The sequence below is a fragment of the Bos indicus x Bos taurus genome, chromosome 10 (genome assembly GCF_003369695.1).
Source record: "Bos indicus x Bos taurus breed Angus x Brahman F1 hybrid chromosome 10, Bos_hybrid_MaternalHap_v2.0, whole genome shotgun sequence".
Classification (NCBI taxonomy): domain Eukaryota; kingdom Metazoa; phylum Chordata; class Mammalia; order Artiodactyla; family Bovidae; genus Bos; species Bos indicus x Bos taurus.
The window spans coordinates 31,616,419-31,636,754 of record NC_040085.1 but is presented as its reverse complement, the minus strand read 5'-3'; the positions used below and the strand labels follow the sequence as shown (position 1 = coordinate 31,636,754).

The window sequence follows — 20,336 nt, the reverse complement described above, 5'->3', positions numbered from 1 at the left end:
TAGGTTTGGAGGTCTAGCCTGGGAATCTGTATTTTTAAAAAAGCTCCCTAGGTGATTCTGATCTGAGTCAGGCTGAGGAACTGCTGATCTATAGGTCTTGATGTACTACATGTGTCTCTGTGTGTACTGGTCTCTAACCCGGAAAGATGGCATTCACATCTTGCCTTCAAAATAGAATCAGAATATAATTTATACACCAGGAAAAGCCCTAAGGGTAAGAGAGAGCTAAGACTGGCAGAATAAGTTGTTCTTCATGAGAGAAGGCTTGTGGGTGTGGGGGATGAAAAAGCTACTTTCCTCTATCCTTCTAGGTTTTTCTGACTGGTCTAAGAATTAAGTTGACAAGACAGAGTTTAACAGGAGAAAATCAAATTTAATGATGTATAAACAGGAGCTCCATAAAAATATACTGCCTAAAGACAAGATAGGCAATTGAGGCTGATATAACACCTGAGAGAAGGAGGAGTGAGTGAGGTTTGGGACTTCAAAGGGGAGGAAGGTAACTTCCCCTGGCAGTCCAGTGGTTAAGACTCTGTGCTTCCCCTGCAGGGGGCACGGGTTCTGTCCCTGGTCTGGGAACTAAGATCCCATATGCCTCATGGTGCAGCCAAAAAAAAAAAAGATAAAAAACCAAAAGTGAGGCAAGATATTCACTTGGAGATGGAAAAAGAAATGTTTGATAAACATTTGTGGGGCCATGCAAAGACAATGGGACACAGAGAAGACTTTAGTTCCCAGCGTCCTCTTACTATGCTTAGCTCATATTCCTTATAGGTATCTCTGGTGATAATGTACTTCCTGGACCAAGCTCTTTATCTAAATTCTTATAGGCATTTAAGGAGGAGGTTAAAAAGAAAGACTTCCTGAGCCTTTTGTATGTTTAAAAACAATCAGCTCCTAAGAATCCTTAAGCCGAAAAGGCACAGTTTGGGGTGGCATGTTTTGTTTCCCTACAGAGGTTAAAAACTAGATGAACTGAAGTACAAAGTCACTTTATCTTTTCTTTCTCTTCCTTCCTTCTTTCTTTCTTCCTTCTATTTCTGCTGCTGCTGCTGCTAAGTCGCTTCAGTCGTGTTTGACTCTGTGCGACCCCATAGACTGCAGCCCACCAGGCTCCCACGTCCCTGGGATTCTCCAGGCAAGAACACTGGAGTGGGTTGCCATTTCCTTCTCCAGTGCGTCAAAGTGAAAAGTGAAAGTGAAGTCGCCCAGTCGTGTCCGACTCCTAGAGACCCCATGGACTGCAGCCCACCAGGCTCCTCCATCCTTGGGATTTTCCAGGCAAGAGCACTGGAGTGGGGTGCCATTGCCTTCTCCCCTTCTATTTCTATCTCCTACTAAATATTATGGGTTTCCCTGGTGGCTTGGATGGTAAAGAATCTGCCTGGAGTGCAGGAGACCCAGGTTCAATCCCTGGGTCAGGAAGATCCCCTGGCAAATGGAATGGCTACCCCACTCCAGTATTCTTGCCTGGAAAATTCCATGGACAGAAGCTACTATTCAAAGGTTACAAAGAGTTGGACACGACTGAGCGACTAACACTAACCAAATATTAATGCTTCAATCACCAAATAGCAGGAGATCTAGTTTTTATCTTCTGTGACCTCTACTGCCTGACCCTGCTCACAGTTGGTGCTCAATAACCTGACTGACACTTGGTTAAACATCTGGCTTTTCTTTTGCAATCACTGTAATAACTCCATTGCCAGTGGCTGAGGGGGTCTTCTGGTAGAGACTGGTTACTGGGGTGGTGGTGAAGCCTGTTTACCTCATGACAGGTTGAGAAGCCACGTGTGCAGAGTAGAACAGAGAATACCAGTAGGGCAGGAGGGTGTAGCGCTCTCTGATGGCTTCTCGGATGAGCCGGGTGTGCTCCTCCCCAAAGAGCCAGGGCTCCCGTCGCTTGGTGTTCATGGTGGCATGGCCACGGAAGAAGGGCTGGTAGGCTCCTGCCTGGTACCACCGCACTAGCAGCTCTGCCTCTGGATCCCCGATGAAGCCACCTACATCCGCTGATTAGTCAGTAAAGAAAGGCTGAGTGAGATACCCGGGCATCACAGATGATGCCCACAGGTAAGATAAGGCCTTGCAGACCAAAAGGGCAAAGGTATGTGTGTGCACTCAAAACGACAGCATCAAACTATGGCCTCAGATTAGGAAGCACACACTACAAACCTCAGGCTGTTTGGGGATCTGACAATATGCTCTTTGAATATGTTCTTCTCCTGTCAAAAGGCTTTATTGCAAGATCAACATTTCTGTTTGTCCTGGACCTTGGTAACTCAGAAACTGCATAATATCTGCCTGACTCAATAAGCCTGTATTTAGTGATGGCAGGAGGAGGTGGTGGTTGGCAATTGATTTTGTTTGAAAGCAAGATAAAAACTATAGAAAGAACTAAAGAGAGAGACATAATCAGAATTAGAAATTTAGGGAGAAAATTTCAGGCTTAGCCCTTAAGCAGGATATAAATTCTTTGTGTCGAATGTGAATTAGTGCTATTAAAAAACACATCTATCAAAATGTGATATTAAGTGCTTCCAGTCCCACAGAAAACAAGGAGCAGCTGGACCTGTAGCCAGGTTGAGCATCTCTATACTGAGATTTCTCATCTGCAGAGAATTACTAGGATTAGGAGAAAGCAACCCACCAGAGAATCTTATTTTAACTAAATTTTATCTTTTCCAAGTGTGTGTGTGTATATATAAAATGCCACAGGATTTCTGTATAGCTGATTTCTGATTTGTTAAATTCTTTGTCGTTCTCTCCATTTTTCTCACTTTCAGATAGAACAGGAGTATTTCAAGAAGAGAAACTCAGTTATCAAGAGTGTCTAAGGAACAGAGCAGTAAGAGAATGAGGAAAAGAACACTGCGGCTCGCTTTCCGATAACTTTACTTCATGTCCTCAGTTCAGATGAGACGCTCACAGTGCTGAAGCATCTCCTTCATTCTCCTCTCTAGTCTGTTCTCCATTCTCCTCATTTTCTCTTTCCCACATTTATTCTGTTGAAAACAACTCACAAGAAGGGATTTCTGACCAGCTTTAATGAAAACATCCCCCTGCCCTGACTGATTCTTCTCTCACTTCAGACCTGAGGCTATCATCTTACCTCCACAAAAAGAGATCCCAGTCACGCTGAGGGTAAGTAACATAGGGATAGAAATTTTCAGGTGACTCCACTCTGCCGTGTTATCACCTGTCCACACAGCACCTTTGGTCATCAGTAAGAAGGTATTAAAAGAAAAAAAAAAGAAATCAGCCCATGTGTACTCAATTTCATATTTAGATTCCATATTTGTAATAGACAAACTAATATAAAGGAAAACATTTCTTTCTTTTAATTAGTTAATTGTGAAAGTTCTTTATATAGTCTGGATACAAGTTCTTTGATAAATATATATGTATGTTGTAAATGTCTTTTCTCAGTCTGTGACTTGACTTTCATTTTCGTAACAATGGGCTTCCCTGGTAGCTCAGCTGGTAAAGAATCTGCCTGCAATGCAGGAGACCTGGATTTAATTCCTGGATTGGAAAGTTCCCCTGGAGAAGGGAAAGGCTACCCACTCCAGTATTCTGGCCTGGAGAATTCCATGGACTGTATAGTCCATGGGGTCACAAAGAATTGGATATGACTGAGAGACTTTCATTTTCTTAACAATATCTTTTAAAATTTTTGATGAAGTCCAATTTATCATTTTTTATGTTTTGTGCTTTTTGTGTTATAAGAAATTTTGCCATCTCAAAGTCACGAAGGTTTTCTACATTTTTTGTCTAGAAGCCTTTTGTTTGTTTTAACTTTTATAATGTGAGTATATTCCATTCTGAGTTATTTTGTGTGTATGGTGTGAGGTAAGGGTTAAGATTTTTCCCCGCCCCACCCTGCCCCATAAGGATACCCCATGTTTCAATACTATTTATTGAAAAAACTCCTTTCTCCACTGAATTGCCTTGGCAACTTTGCTGCTAAATATTTGATCATATATCTGTCGGACTTTTTCTGGATTCTCTATTCTGTTTCATTGATCTATATGCCTACGTGCTAGCCTGCTTTCTGCAAAATCCTCCGTAAGAGGTTTTAAGACCACATGAGGGAGACAAAATAAAGTAGCAATAACAATAGTTAACATTTATAGAGCCCTCACTGAGCCAGGAGGTATGCTACTTTGCTTGTATTGTTCCATTTAATCATCACAACAACTCTATCAGGTAAACACTAACTTTATTTTACAGCAGATGGAAATATGGCAAAAGTGGATGTGGTAGGATTTGAGCTCAGACAGTCTGACTCTAAAGCCAGTGCTCTTGAGCACTGAATAGTTGGTAAGAACTTGTAAAGATATATAACACTAAAGAGAGTCATAAAAGAAAATAACCTTATTTTATTAAGTCTATATTACTCCTGAAACATTTTGCCTCTCTTTTACTAAAATACTTTTGGTGGCTATTTTTGTTTTAATATTTTGTAGAAATTTTAGGCTGTCCTATGGCCCTCAAAGGAAAATATTTTCAAGGGATTTTTCTTTTAAAACAGTACCTTCATAATTCCTCCTGGACTTCAAATGAGGTATGCATATATCTACATAACGACTTTGAAACTCACAACATTCTTATAAAGTAACAAAGTTCATGTAAATATGCAGATGTTTTCAGGTCTCAAATGGCTGTTTAGTTGGGAAATTCTCTCTGGCTGTTGGTCTCAGCACAGGACTTGATACGACAGTATTCTTTGTAATACCTCACTTAATACACTTTGGGGGTAAGTCAATAGCGTCACACAGAGTATTGAAGACTAGCCAATGGGCCAATATATTTAAGAGATAAAAAATTACTTATATGCATATCTTCTGTTATTTTTTTAAATATAGCTGATTTACAATTTTGTGCTAATTTCTGCTACACAGCAGTGATCCAGTTATACATATATACATTTTTCATATTCTTTTCCATTATGGTTTATCTCAGGATATTGAATATAGTTCCCTGTGCTACACAGCAGGATCATGTTGTTTATCCACTCTATATGTAATAGTTTGCATCTGCTAACCCAAAACCCCCAGCCTACCCCTCTACTACCTCCAGTTATATCTTTTTTAAACTTCTCCTTATAAATGTTTTCATTCAAAGACCTTACTTGTTTTAGTGATTAAAAAGGATACTTATAGAGAATTTGGAAAACAGATAAAAAAGAAGAAAATTAAAATAACTCATAATCACCATGGTACTATATTCATTTAGATTACTGCATGTGTGCTTGCTAAACCGCCTCTTTCGTGTCTGACTCTTTGAGACCCCATGGACTTGAGCTGGCCAGGCTTTTCTGTCCATGGGATTCTACAGGCAAGAATACTGGAGTGTGTTGCCATGCCCTCCTCCAGGCCATCTTCCCAACTCAGGGATCAAACCCAAGTCTCCTAGGTCTCCTGAACTAAGAGGTGGGTTCTTTACCACTAGTGCCATCTAGGAAGCCCCATTTAGATTACTACCTACATATACCTCTCTCTCTCTCTCTCTCTCTCTCTCTCTCTCTCTCTCTCTCTATATATATATATATATATATATATATATATTTTAAACAAAATCAGGATAATATATAAACATTTAGGTATCCTGCTTTTCCCCCCCTCATCTACCCTGCAATTAGGCATATATTAAATATCCTTATGATAGTCTATCATATGAATACACCATAACCTAATAACTATTCCCTTACTGTTAGATATCTGGATTTTCTTTATTTCTTTTTATTTTCAGGAATAATGCTGTGTTGAGCATCTCTGTATATCTTTGCCTGGTGATAATATTTTGGCCTTTTACAGAGTACCATTGGGGCTGGTTTTCAGGGGTGGAGTAGGAGGCCTAATAATGTCTCTGGTAAAATAAAGGCTGGATCCCTCAAACTAGGACCTAAGCTTCAGGTTATTTATGCAAGGCCAGGGGACTTAAAATAGCCTTCCTGCCATGGGGTGGTTAGGTTGAACTAGATCTGCATTAGCTAGTAAACTGGATCCAGCTATAGATGACACTGACCACAAGCAAAAAAGCTAGGTCTATTTTAAACCACATTGCTTAGTGGAACAGGTGGTTGAAGGAATGTTAGAAGTATATTTTCTCTGGTCTTGATAAATCAAAGAGACAGGGTCAGAAATGGCCATCCCAGAAAATAGATTCTCTAAAGACATTCTCCCAACTAAGTGGCCAATTCTTCCATGGAAAGTGAAAGTGAAAGTTGCTCAGTCGTGTTTGACTCTTTGCGACCCCATGGACTATACAGTCCATGGAATTCTCCAGGCCAGAATACTGGAGTGGGTAGTCTTTCCCTTCTCCAGAGGATCTTCCCAACCCAGGGATCAAACCCAGGTCTCCCTGATTGCAGGCGGATTCTTTACCAGCTGAGCCACAAGGGAAGTTCTTCCATGGGAAACAAGTAACTAAACTTTATTAAAATTGGTTTACTCTGTCTCAGGACAAAATAAATATTTCAGGGTGCATCACTCTCTACAATCTAAGGGCTGATCTACTGAAAAGGAAAGTATCAACAGAGTTGCACCATATACCATATATGGTCAAAGGGACAGGCTGCTGGCTTGTGTTTTTAAGTATGATCATATGAGCCAGTCCTTACCATATTTTTGTGATCCAGCAAAGAATGAACGTGTAAGAACAAAGGGTCTCTCCTTTCCTTTAGATCGCTGGATCAGTCCTTCTGTAGTGGCCATTTGCTGTGATGTCAAAGAAGAAAAATTTCAAGTAGATGACTGAATTATGGCATTGTGCAGACATCCCCAATAAGCTATTTCATGTGCAAAAAGTAAATAATAGGTGGGAACATGAAATGGAAAATATTTAAAAAATCTTCCAAATAATTTTCATGATATAATGAAACTGCTCTATATTTCCCTATTAAAAGAGTGAAACAATTTCTTTGATTAAAATAGCAATGAAACAGGGGCTTCCCTGGTGGCTCAGAGGTAAAGACTCTGCCTGCCGATGCAGGAGACACAGGTTTGATCTCTGGTCTGGGAAGATCCCACATGCTGCGGAGCAACTCAGCCTGTGCACCACAACTACTGAGCCGATACTCTAGAGCCTGGGAGCCACAGCTACTGAGCTTACGTGTCCTAGAGCCCATGTTCCACAACAAGAGAAGCAACTTCAGCGAGAAGCCTGCACACTGCACCTAGAGAGTAGCTCCTGCTTGCCGCAACTAGAGAAAAGCCTGAGCAGCAATTAAGACTCAGCACAGTCAAAAAAGTAAATCAATAAAAATTGAAAAATAGCAATGAAATAATGGTAAATAATAAAAGAGAATTAATTTGGTGCTTATTATTGTAGGCATTTTTATAAGATTTTTTTCTTATAACTCACACAACAACCTCTGAGATAGTTTTCATTAATGGAAAAAACTGAGCTTCAGAGAGGTTAAGTGACTGGCTCTGGCCTACATAAGAAAATTCTTCAACTATAAAGTAGTTGACAGTTATAGCAAGAGGCTGCATAGAGAAGTAAACTGATACTATCTGGAAACCATGCCATATGTAGCCAGCAGCTCCCACTGGAAAATAGCAATTGGTGGTAGGGTCACAAGAACACTGTTAAATTCTGAAGATAACAAAGAACCACAAATATATAAGGGCAAGTGACTGCAAAGATTTTTGAATGTGACTGGCAAATGGAAGACAATTCTACCACCTTCCATTGAGAAGGCTAAGTACTTAAGGAAGGCCTTCTACATTTAGAAAGTATACATACTGAAATTGTGTCTCTGTGTTCTAAATCTTACTTCCCTGGTATGAACATAAGACTTGCTGTATTTAAACAGCAAATTTAAAAATTTAAATTGTTTAAATTTAAAAATTTTCACAATTTAAAACCTGTGAAATTTTTTAAAATTTGTTTTGTCGTTGATGTATTTATGCACAGCCTACTTCAGTAAAAGGTTTGAGGGATTATCTAACGCTCCTTACTAATGGTTCCTGTCAAGGAAGATGTTTCTATGTTATCATTAATCTCACAATATCTATGAGTTAATCAATCGATCAGGTTCCTTATAGAAGGAAAAGACGCAAAGGGAGAAATAATGTTTTATATTGGCTACAACCTGATAAGACCTATGACAGTTGACAGAAAAGACACACAAAGAGAAATGAACAGTATAGTATGGTTGTTACAAAGCAAATGACTTTCAGCCCCAAAGGTAGGGCCTGTGGATCCAGGCGGCTGCTTTTTAGATGTCTTACCTGATAAAAGCCATAGATGTTGTGAAGTTCCCGGTGCTCCCAGTTGCCGTGATGAATGGCATTCTTCTGCATGGTTTGCTCTGGGCCTTTAAAGACAGAGGGCTCATTCATGTCGTTCCATATGTGGAGGATGTCAGTAGATCCCTAGGAAGTCAATCTTGATCATGATAAAACTCCTACAGTGATAAGATTAATATGACAGCCGGACCTAATCCTCTTTCCTACTCCATTTACCTTATTATTTATTCTGTTTATTATCTATGCTCTGTCATCTGCTAAAATAAAAGTTCCACAGGGCAAGGAATTTCGTCTGTTTTATTCACTGATAAATCCCAAATACCCAGAACAACCTGAATAGCAGAGGGTTCTCAGTAAGTACTTGCTGATGAATGAAAGAGCGCTGTGCTGTATTCCCATATCACCCACAAGTCCATTCTGAGACCTGGAGAACCCCTACAGGACAGGTTGTGAACGTTCACAATCAGGTTCTCCCTCATCTGCTCCGACTGTTACTAGGGGCAGTTAGAGCTGTCCATGAAGAGATTCTGCCTTCCCTCTAGTACTGTGAAGGGTTTGACAGCTAAGATACCATTTGTCAGCAGGATCTAGAGTTTGTATCCTACAGAGAATTGTTTGACTTAGAGTGAAGGGGCTGTTGAGTCATCCAGTTAACATGGTGCTGGAGTCCCTTTATAAAAATCCCTGGTCTCTCAGCATTTGATTGAATAGTTACAATGACCAGGAGTCTCTCAGGCAGCTCATTCCAAGTTTTCTGAAAGTCTTGCTCCTTGTAATATTCTCTCACAGGGACCAGGCTGTCTTCTGGGATACCAGAAAATACATCTGCTGCCTTCCCCACGTGGTAGTCTTTCAAATGCCTGGAGGAGGCTTACATGTTTTTTTCTGACTCTTTACTTCAAATTCTTTCTAATCACGTATACTTCAATGAACAAGGCTGTATAGGTTCCAAGTATTTAGCTGCTTTGACTGTTCTTTAACACCCTCTAATGCAGCGGCTGGCAAACTTTTTCTGGAAGGGCCAGATTGTAAATATTTTCAACTTTGCAGGCCATACGGGCTCTTTTTTCAGTAACCCAGTCCAGGTATAGTTATGTGCCAGCAGCCATAGACAATAGGGGAACAAGTGTGTATGACTGGATTGGCCCAATTATTATTTAACCCTGCTCTAAGTTCTCTTCTTTTTTTAAAAAAAACATTTATTTATTTAGTTGGCTGCATCAGGTCTTAGTCGTGGCACACGGATCTGCACTGCCTCACGTGAGATCTTTTGCTGTGGCGTGACGGTTTACAACATGTGGGTCTTAGCTTCCCAACCAGGGATGGAACCCACATCTCCTGCATTGCAAGGCAGATTCTTAACCTCAGGGAAGCTCCTATTTCTATATCCTAATACAGGATGCTCAGAAACTAGAGTCTAGTGGTTAAGAGCCAGGCTTGGGAGACAGTTGACCTAAGTTAAAAATCTTGGATTTACCACTTATTAGATGGGTGAATTTAGCAGATTTTTATACTTGTCCATGCCTTGATTTTCTTGTCTGTGGGATTAGAGTTAATTACAATTCCAACTTCAAGGAGTTATTGTGAAGATGAAATGGTATAATGCACGCAAAGTGATTAGCACAGTGCTTGGCACATAACCGTACTCAATTTATATTAATCATCATTCTTGTCACTACCACCATTGGTTGAAAACAGTTGTCTAGATGTGGCCTCTCCAGTTTTCTCTGTGATTTTTATAAGATTTTAAGAATTATTATTATACCTTACTTTTAATGTCATGTTATATTCTGAAAGATACTTTCACATATATCATTATCATTTTTAATAATACCATACGAAGTAAAAATTTCTCCAATTTGAAAATATAATAAATCTCTATTATTAAGCAATTTGGTATATCATACAGTCTATCATAATGAAAGTCAAAATCACAGCTTTTGTGCATTTGGTAGTTCATATGGTGCCTCTCCTGATATGCCATTCATATGGCACCACCAAAATCTGATATGTGGTTGGCATCCCTGCCTCTTCATATAAGTATTATTTATCAAGAGCTACTCAGTGAAGCAGAGTAATTCTATTTAGTCACTTCTTTCCTTCATCCTTCCAGGTAACTAGGAAAGGGCAAAGGAATAAAAACAAACCTGATAAACAGAGAAAGCGAAAAGACTAGAATACCACTTTCTGACTTTGGGGTTGGTGAAATCCAGGTAAGAGGAGAGACCTGCAGAGGCAGAAGAGTAGACAGCCTGTTAGGAACAGTGATCCTCATGGTAATAGGTAAGATGAGAAAGCTGGGTAATGAATGAGTGTCTTACAGCAAACGTAAAAGATAGCCAATACAGAAGCATAGTCTGGTGAGAAGCTAATGAAGAAGTCAATGCTGAACTCCAGTGACAATCACTAGTCCTCTCAGACCCAGAGGGCAGGGGAATGGAGCATCAGGGAACCAGCATCAGGATGGAGCCTATCGTTCACTGATGGCCTCAGACAGCCCCGTAAGGATTATGGCAGATATCCGGGAGTGAACCCTTTGTTCTGAATGAGGGCAGAGACATGTTTATAAGTGGTACAGGGAAAAGAGGAATGCATGGGGTTTCTCCATTGTGTGTGAATTTGTGATAGAGTGCTATCAGATGATAGACTGGTAATTCCCTTTTGTCTGTGAGGAGTTTGTACCAAGGCTTTAAATTAATGATTTCTAAAATGAAGGCTTCAGAGTTGTCAGGGGCAGCTGAGATCACTCATGAAAGGCTGTAAAGTCAAACCTATGGGCTGTTGAGGCAAAAAAGAAGCACAGGGAGAGACATGCAGGACTCTTCTTTCTTCCTCTTCTTCTGTTCCAATTCTCTGGCTTTTAATTTTTATTTGCTAAGGGAAACAGCATGTCACTGAGGTTTGCTTATTTTTCAATCATTCACTGACTTATAAATGTATACAAAGAACATCAGACCAGGTGTTAGATGAAAGATATAAAAGATGATAATACCTTTAAGGAAAGGCACCTAAAATATAGCATGTGACATCTATAAGAAATTAATGCAGCCTTCATTAATTGGGGCTAAACAGTGGGTATCAGGTGAAAAAATGACATCTTACCAGGCCAGCATACACCTTCAAAGTCTCCTCCTTCATGATTCCTCACAAAGAAGCCCTGTTCTTTGGCCTTAGCATACACTGAGTAGTTGGGATCAACCTTGATGTGGGGGTCACTAATGACCACAAGCTGTCAGGACATAAAAGTTTAAAGATCTCATCAGTTTCACATAAGTCATATGTTCATTTATATGTTTTCATCATAGTTTTGGAGTTCACATTTTACTCAAAACAATTGTGTTGTGCTTAGTCACTCAGTCATGTCTGACTCTTTGCAACCCATTAGACTGTAGCCCATCAGGCTCCTCTGTCCACGCGATTTTTCAGGCAAGAATACTGGAGTGGTTGCTATTCCCTTCTCCAGGGAATCATCCCGACCTGGGGATTGAACCTGTGTCTCCTGCATTCAGGCGGATTCTTTATCTGCTGAGCCATCGGGGAAGCCCATAACAACTACTATTACTGAGATATTTCAGACACCAGTAAAATCCTGTCACCTTTCATGTGCTCATGGGAATATAAATTGATATCAAAACCAGGTCTATTCTTTTTCACAGTGATTGCTGTCCCTCCAATACATGTTCTAAAGATCACATTTATTAAGATTCTCTCTCTCTGTGGTGCTGAGTGCTTTACATAAGGATTAAGTAGGCAAGGTCTCTGCTCCCTGGATACCTAAGAGGCTAAGATAACACAAAAGCAAACATTAGAGAAAACAGAATTATTAAAAACAAACAAACAAAAAAAAACCCAAATCCAATGGTACAGCCATATTTAGGAAGGAGTGAAGTGTTAATTGCTCAGTCACGTTCAACTCTTTGCAGCCCCATGGACTGTAGCCTACCAGGCTCCTCTGTCCACAGGATTTTTCAGACAAGAATACCAGAATGGTTGTCATTCCCTTCTCCAGGGCATCTTCCTGACCCAGGGATCAAACCCAGGTTTCCTGCATTGCAGGCAGATTCTTTACCATCTGAGCCACCAGGGAAGCATTTAGGAAGGAGGTTTGAAAAGAGCTATGATCAGAGCCCCATGTCTTTAGCATCTTTATCATCTCTCCTTGCCCTTCTAATACCATCACTTTCACCTACTTGAGGGCATCAAAACCATCTATTTGGCTAAAATAATCTTCTAAAAATCATCCTTCATGTCTGTTAAAATCTACTCTACACACTGAAGTTTAATTCTCCATTGCTAAAAAACTTTTAAAATATTAAAATGTGGTAAGATATATATAACATAAAATTCACTATCTTGACCAGTTTTAAGTGTGCAGATAAAGAATCTGCCTGCAATGCAGAAGACATAGGAGACCTTGCAGTTCAACAGTGCATTCACAATGTTGTACAGTCAATGTGTACAACTCTTTTCATCTTGTAAAACTGAGACTCTATACCCATTAAAAACAACTTCCCATTGCCTCCTCCTCTCTAGCCCTTGGCAACCACCCTTCTCCTTTCTGTCTCTATGATTTTGACTGCTTTAGATATTACAGATTAGTGAAATCATATAGTATTTGTCTTTTTGTGATGGGCTTATTTCATTCAGCATAATGTCCTCAAGGTTCATTCATGTTGTAGTAGCATGTATACAAACAGCCTCCCTTTTAATGACTGATTAATTTTGTATCATTTGTATATACCACATTTCCTTTATCCATTCATCTGTCAGTTAGCTTTTGGGCTGCTGCTGCTGCTGCTGCTAAGTCACTTCAGTCGTGTCTGACTCTATGCGACCCCATAGACGGCAGCCCACCCGGCTCCGCTGTCCCTGGGATTCTCCAGGCAAGAACACTGGAGTAGGTTGCCATTTTCTTCTCCAATGCATGAAAGTGAAAAGTGAAAGTGAAGTCACTCAGCTGTGTCCGACTCTTCGTGACCCCATGGACTGCAGCCTACCAGGCTCCTCTGTCCATGGGATTTTCCAGGCAAGAGTACTGGAGTGAGGTGCTATTGCCTTCTCCAAGCTTTTGGGCTGCTTCAATAATAAACACCAATAAGTGTTTATTAATTGGAAGATTAAGAGTTAACAGCGTTGGCTCTGAACATTTGTAAAAGGCCTGGGGATCAACAGAATGGGTTGAAAAGGCAACTTGAATCTCACAGATAGGGACTGAGGGATCTGTTCACGAGATATATATACGGGATTCTTCCCTTTTTCCTCTGTTTTTTTTTTCTCCTTCACTCTTTTCATTATTGCCATGACCACCACCACCATCACACCTGCATTATATACTTCCCAGTGCCATCTCCCTGTCCTCGTTTTCTATTTTAGTTCTTTCCTTGGCCATATGGACAGGTTGAGTCCATCAGGGAAGCATGCAGGAAAAACAGTGTACTAAAGAATCTGACTTCATTTCTGACCAACTGTTAAGAGCTTCAAGCCCCACCACATCTTCAGGCCCTTTACCCTTCTGCCCAGATCTGTGCATGCTGACAAAGCCCTGATGCTTCCTTCTTTGGGGCCAACAAGAAGTTCAAACCACACAAGCCCTAGTGCACGCACAGGAACCCTCACCCCAGTTCAACACTGTAACCACTTAAAACCTGAGCCTGTCTCCTTTCCCAGCTCTCTTAGGCCATTTTCAGAGGAGCTTGGGAGCAGCTCTGCACCCCTAAAATGCCTCACCATGGGACTAATTAACCTGTTCATACCCTTTTGGTGCCAGTATGATATCATCAATCTTGACATCAAATCAAATTTTGTGTGAGGTGCACCCATCACATTAGTACACGATGGTCACAATGAATGGAACCGAATGGTAGGCCCCTTCATCCTTGTGGGGACCTAGACCCACTAAGGGAGGGGTGGATAGCGTTATCACCTTTTCACGAAAGCTTTTCTATGATCACAATTACAGTTACACTTGAAAGTACTATTTTACGGCCATTTTTTTTACAAGATGGTTCTCATTCACTAATGTGCCAAGGCAACTTGAACATTTTTAAATGCTCTGCAATGAAAAGATTCAGAATGCTGTCCTGTGCGTACATGCATGCTAAGTCACATCAGTTGTGTGCAGTTTTTTGCGACCCCATGGACTGTCACCTGCTAGGCTCCTCTGTCCATGGGATTCACCAGGCAAGAATACTGGAGTGGATTGCCATGCCTTCCTCCAGGGGATCTTCCTAACCCAGGGATCAAACCTGTGTCTCTTACATCTCCTACACTGGCAGGCAGGTTCTTTACCACTTGTGCCACCTGTAAGCCCACTGGCTTATTTTACCTTACGTTTTTTGCTCCTGAGCAGATCTTGCATCCTTTTGGGGTTTGGGAATCTTTTCTTGTCCCAGGTGAAGTACCTCTTGCCCTCTGTGTGCTCTATGTCCAGCCACATGACATCATAAGGAATGTCATGTTCATCAAATCCGGCATCCACTGCCTTTACATCCTGCTCATCTTCATAGTTCCAGCGGCACTGATGGTACCCCAGAGAAAAGAGAGGGGGCATGGCTTGTGTGCCTAAAAGGGGGAGATGACAACTGAGCCAGGAACCACCACAATGATAACTGTACATTCCTGAATATCTACAAGGTCTAAGCACTGAGTTTCACACTTAGGGCATCAAGAAGAAAGCATTTTGTTGATCCATTCATCTTTTTTAAAAAGAATTAGCTTATTTTTGGTTGTGCTGCCTCTTTGTTGCTGCACAAGGACTTTCTCTAGTGGTGAGTGGACACTCTTCGTTGCACTGCACGGGCTTCTCATGGCAGTGGCTTCTCGTTGCAGAGCACAGACTCTAGATGCATAGGTTTCAATAGTTGTGGCATGCAGGCTTTAGTTGCTCTGCAGCATGTGGAGTCTTCCTGGACCAGAGATCGAATCCATGTCTGTTGCATTGGGAGGTGAATTCTTAGCCACTGTACTACCAGGGAAGACCATGTTTATCCATGCACTTCTGATGAGCACTTAGCATGTTTGCACTTTTGGGCTCTGGTAAATAATGCTGTAGTGATCTTTGGCATACAAGTACCTGTTCAGCCTCCATTCAGTTCAAGTATATATCTAGGAGTGGAACTGCTGGATGAATTAGTTAGGGTTCTGTAGAGAAACAGAATCAAAAGGATATGTATATATGTATATATGTATTTATACATATACAGAGAAAGAAAATGATCGATTGATCTTAAGGAACTGGTTCATGTGATTGTAGGGGCTTATAGCTTTGGATTCTCCAGGTAGGCCAGCCTGGAGAACCAGGGAAGGGTTGAAGTTGCAGCTTGAATACAAAGACAGTCTCAAGACAGATTCCTTTTACTTTAGGGGATATATGTGCTCAGTCACTCGGTTGCATCCACGTCTTTGTGACCCTATGGACTATAGCCTGCAAGGCTCTTCTATCCATGAGATTCTCCAGGCAAGAATATTGGGGTGCGTTGCTATTTTCTCCTACAGGGTATCTTCCCAACCCAGGGATCGAACCTGTGTCTCCTGTGTTTCTTGCACTGCAGACAAATTCTTTTACTTCTGAGTCACCGGAGAAGCCCCTCTTTAGGGGGACACCTCAGTCCTTTTTTCTCAAGGTTTTCAAATGATTGGATGAAACCCAGTCACATTACAGAGTGTTAGTCTGCTTTACTCATAGTCTACTGATTTAATTATTAATCTCATCTAAAAAATACCTTCATAGTGACATCTACACTAGTGTTTAACCAAATATCTGGGCACCATGACTTGACACACAAAATTAATCATCATGCTGGGTCATATGGTAATTCTATGTTTAGCTTTTTGAGGAACTGCCAAACTGTTTCCACAGCAGCTGACCATATTATGTTCCAATCAGTAATGTATGAGTTTCTAATTTCTCCACATCCTCACCAACATTTACTATTTTTTTTCTCTCTCTTATTTTCTGATTTAGCCATCCCAGTGGGTTTGAAGCAGTATCTCATTGTGGTTTTAATTTACCTAATGCTGTTGAGCTTCTTTTCCGGTGCTCGTTAATCCATTTGTACATCTTCTTTTGAGAAATCTCTATTTAAGCCCTTGGTTCATCTTAGAATTAGACTGTTCCTTTTTGCTGTTGACTTATAAGAGTTCTTTATATATTCAGGATACTAGACCCTTATCATATATATGATTTGCAAATATTTTCTCACATTCTATAGGCTGGCTTTTCACTTTCTCGATAACGTTCTTTGACTCACAAAAGTTTTTAAAGAAGTCCAACTTGCAACTTCCCCCGTGGTCTGGTAGTTGAGACTCCCTACTTTCACTACAGAGGGTGTGGGTTAGATCCCTGGTTGGGAAGACCCCACATGTCAAGTGGCACAGCTGGAAAAAAAAAAAGGTCCAACTTATCTGTTTTTTTCTTCTGTTGCTCATGATTCTGGTGTCATAGCTAAGAATCTGTTGCCAAATCCAAGGTCATGATTTACCTGTTTTCTTATAAGAGTTCTATGACTTTAGTTCTTATATTTATTCCATCGATTGATTTTGAGTTAATTTTTTGTATATGGTGTGAGATAAGGGTCCACCTTCATTCTTTGCATGTGGATATCCAGTTGTCCCAGTACCATGTGGTTAAGACATAATTATTTCTCCATTGAAAGGTCTTGAACATTTATTGAAAATCAATAGGCCAAAGATCTATGGGTTTATTTTTAGACTCTCAATTTTATTCCACTGGCTTATACGTCTATCCTTATGCCAGTACTACACTGTTTGGATTACTTTAACATTGTAATAATTTTGAAATTAGAAAAGTGTGAGTCCTTCAACATTTTATTTCAGGATTTTTTGGCTACTCAGGCTCTTTGAAATTCCATATGAATTTGAAGATCATTTTTTCTATTACTTAAAAATGATATTGGATTTTGGCAGGGATTGTAGTAAACCTATAGATTGCTTTTAGTAGGACTGCCATCTTAATAATATTAAATCGTCCAATCCATGAACATGGGATTTCTTCTTATGTATCTTGGCCTTTGGTTCAGGTTTTTTTTTTTGTTTTGTTTTGTTTTTTTTTTTTTTGTAGTTTTTGGCATACAAGTTTTTCACCTCCTTGGTTAAGTTCCACTTCCTGGGTATTTTTTTTTTTTTTTTTTTATAGTTTTTGGCATACAAGTTTTTTACCTCCTTGGTTAAGTTCCACTTCCTGGGTATTTTTTTTTTTTTTTTTTGTAGTTTTTGGCATACAAGTTTTTCACCTCCTTGGTTAAGTTCCACTTCCTGGGTATTTTATTCTTTTGGATGTTACTGTAAATGGAATTGTCTTCTCAATTTCATTTTTAGATTGTTCATTTCTGGTGTATAGAAACACAACAAATTTTGTGTGTTGATCATGTACCATACAACTTAGGTTAACTGTGTGTGTGTATATGTATTCTTTGGGATTTTATATCATATAGAATCACATTGTCTGTGAATAGAGATAATCTTACATTTTCCTTTCAAAGTTGGACGGTTTTTATTTCTTTTTCTTGCCTAATTTCTCTGGCTGGAACTTCAACTACAATGTTCAGTAGCAGTGATGAAAGTGGGAAACCTCATTTGTTTCCGATCTTAGGGGAAACCTTGCAATCTTTCAGAATTGAGTATGAAGATAGCTGTGAATTTTTCATAAATGCCTTTTATCATGTGGAGGAAGCTTCTTGTTATTCCTAGTCTTCTGAATGTTTTTATCATTAAATAGTGTTAGATTTTGTCAAATGCTTTTTCTGCGTTAATCAAAATGATCTCATATATCTTTTAAAGATAAAAATGCTTTAGTGCTAATCCCAGTGGTATGTTTTAATGGAGAAAAGAACATATAGAAGTTCAGATTGGGATACTGGTTACCTGAGATAAAGATAGAGAAAGCCCAGGGATTAAAGGGGTTAAAGGTAAAGAAAGCCCAGGAGCCTTTAAGGCTCCAAGGAAGGCAGATGGGTGAACATTAGTGACTAGAGAATGGAGATTACCAGCCCCAGTGGAATGTTTAACCATTCCGCTGGTTAAAGGGAATGGGATGAGATGCTGAATGGGATGAGAGTGGGAGGATAAATGCTTGCTTCTTAAAAAGCTTGGGTAAGTTGTTTACAAATGCTATATCATGTGCAAAAAATGTTAATTTACAGTGATTCTACATGGTTTAGAGGAAATACCATGGAACAAGAAACTGACATGTCCACATGCAAGTACCTGTAAGGTATGAATACTGCTTGAAGACATCAGAAGGAGTAGGTCCTGTCAACAGAAAAACATCAATGATTCCACTCTCTGACATCCAGTGCACATCAGTTCGAGACCTGACCTTTTGTTTAGCAGCAACTGGGCCCGTCTGGGTCAGTGTGTACTGAAAAAGGAATGAATTAAAGTCTGAAAAATGTCCCTCTAACCCTCAAGACCCACCCTTATGTGTATAATAGTCTGTTCCTTTGTACATACCAACAGCCTTCCCTAGTTATACTGTAAAGACTCTAGTGGCAGAAGATTGCCACTAGAAATCCCTGAACTATGATTACATTTCACTAGTTTTGTCTCTTCTGTAAGTATGGTATGCAGTCATGATCCGTAGCTCACCTTTACAGCAGGTTCTGTTTTGATCTCCACTAGTGTTTCTGAGGCATTTAGCCAAAAAATGCCTAGAGTTCTGCCCAGTTTGTGGGCCAGGAGATAAGGCACTGAACCATAAATGCCCATTTTGTCATGTATTTTATATCCATAGACATCCAGGTTATAAAGACGGTAAGCATCACTATCACTGAAACATACAAAGAAGGATTACAAATGACCATCATGTATATATTATTAGTGAATATTATAGCTCCATTCTCCCCTGCAAAGCTTCCCTTATAGCTCAGTCGGTAAAGAATCTACCTGCAGTGCAGGAGACACAGGTTTGATCCCTGGGTTGGGAAGATCCCTGGAGAAGGAAATGGTGACCCACTCCAGTATCCTTGCCTGGAAAATCTCATGGACAGAGGAGCCTGGTGGGCTGAAGTTCATGGGGTTGCAAAGAATCAGGCACAACTGAGCGACTAACACTTACTTACTTACTTACTTCCCCTGCAAAGACTTGGGTCCTACACATCTTTCAAAGCTCAACTCTTTACCACTTCTCTAAAGGTTTCCTGATTCAATCTGGCTGAATATGATCCTCCTCCTTTGATTCTTTTGGCATTTCTTCATGCTACTATTGGCATGCGTATCTCATGTCTTAGATATCTTTTCTGAGTATCTCTTATAAGGTGAGGACCATTTCCTATGAATCTTCCACAGTAGCATGCAAAAACTAAATTGACAGATTTGGTGAGTATTTCTCTGTCACTAAAACAAAACAATAGTATCCTAACATGCCTCCACAGCACTGAGTAAGGAAAGATTAGGAACTGAATTGAGGTAGGAAGCATGGAGCTCAGGCTGGTGTGAGAGCAACACAGTTTCTGATTCACCTGTCACTATGTCTACCTATCATCTAAACAGCATCTGAACCAGGCAAATTTGACCAGATCTTTCAGTTCTGCTGCTTCTTTGTCTGATACCTCTGGCATTTTTCAGTCAATGGTGTTAGTTGGAAATAATCTCCCCAAGGGAATCCAAGGCGATATGAGATGCCACACTTTTCCACTCCAGCTCACTGTCCTTTTTTTAGTAAAAGCCTTTTCTAGGTCACTGATCTTCACAGTATATTTCCCAGGGTTCCCCAGAAAGGACTTGAGAGACAAAAGCAGAACCCAGGAAGGTGATGTAACGAAGATCTTCCTGCTACTTCAACCATGAGTGTGTGCATGCTCAGTTGCTCAGTTCCGTGTTTTTATGTCTTCTATACTTTTAAGTTCAGCATTACAATTACATTGTCTAATTTTTGCTGAAAAACAAAATAAAAATTGAAAACCATCGTTCTGAGTGATCATTAAAGGGAAATTCTTAAAGCTCTACAAGCAATATCAAAGAGGGAAAGGCCAGGCACATATTAGCACTGACTCAGATACCGCACATATTTTCTTTTCAAACTTTTCCAGTCCAGAAACCAGAGCCTCCTGTATGAATTCT

The 20,336-nt window shown here is 40.1% G+C and overlaps 1 protein-coding gene across 11 annotated transcripts in view; it reads right to left on the bottom strand.

Annotated features, from left to right (window-relative positions):
* GANC (glucosidase alpha, neutral C) overlaps positions 1–20,336 on the bottom strand; it is a 63,545-nt gene that overhangs the window by 15,380 nt on the left and 27,829 nt on the right. For 6 of the 11 annotated variants that reach the window (XM_027553626.1, XM_027553629.1, XM_027553625.1 and 3 more), the window contains 9 exons: positions 18,864–19,044; positions 18,483–18,636; positions 14,584–14,819; positions 11,361–11,487; positions 10,406–10,485; positions 8,241–8,384; positions 6,626–6,722; positions 3,113–3,214; positions 1,769–2,012 (listed from right to left, as the gene is read on the bottom strand). In XM_027553626.1, coding sequence (XP_027409427.1) covers positions 1,769–2,012; positions 3,113–3,214; positions 6,626–6,722; positions 8,241–8,384; positions 10,406–10,485; positions 11,361–11,487; positions 14,584–14,819; positions 18,483–18,636; positions 18,864–19,044 — 1,365 coding nt within the window. Of the gene's footprint in view, positions 1–1,768; positions 2,013–3,112; positions 3,215–6,625; positions 6,723–8,240; positions 8,385–10,405; positions 10,486–11,360; positions 11,488–14,583; positions 14,820–18,482; positions 18,637–18,863; positions 19,045–20,336 lie in introns of those variants that run through there. The other 5 variants (XM_027553630.1, XR_003513071.1, XR_003513072.1 and 2 more) reach the window with 5 other exon arrangements.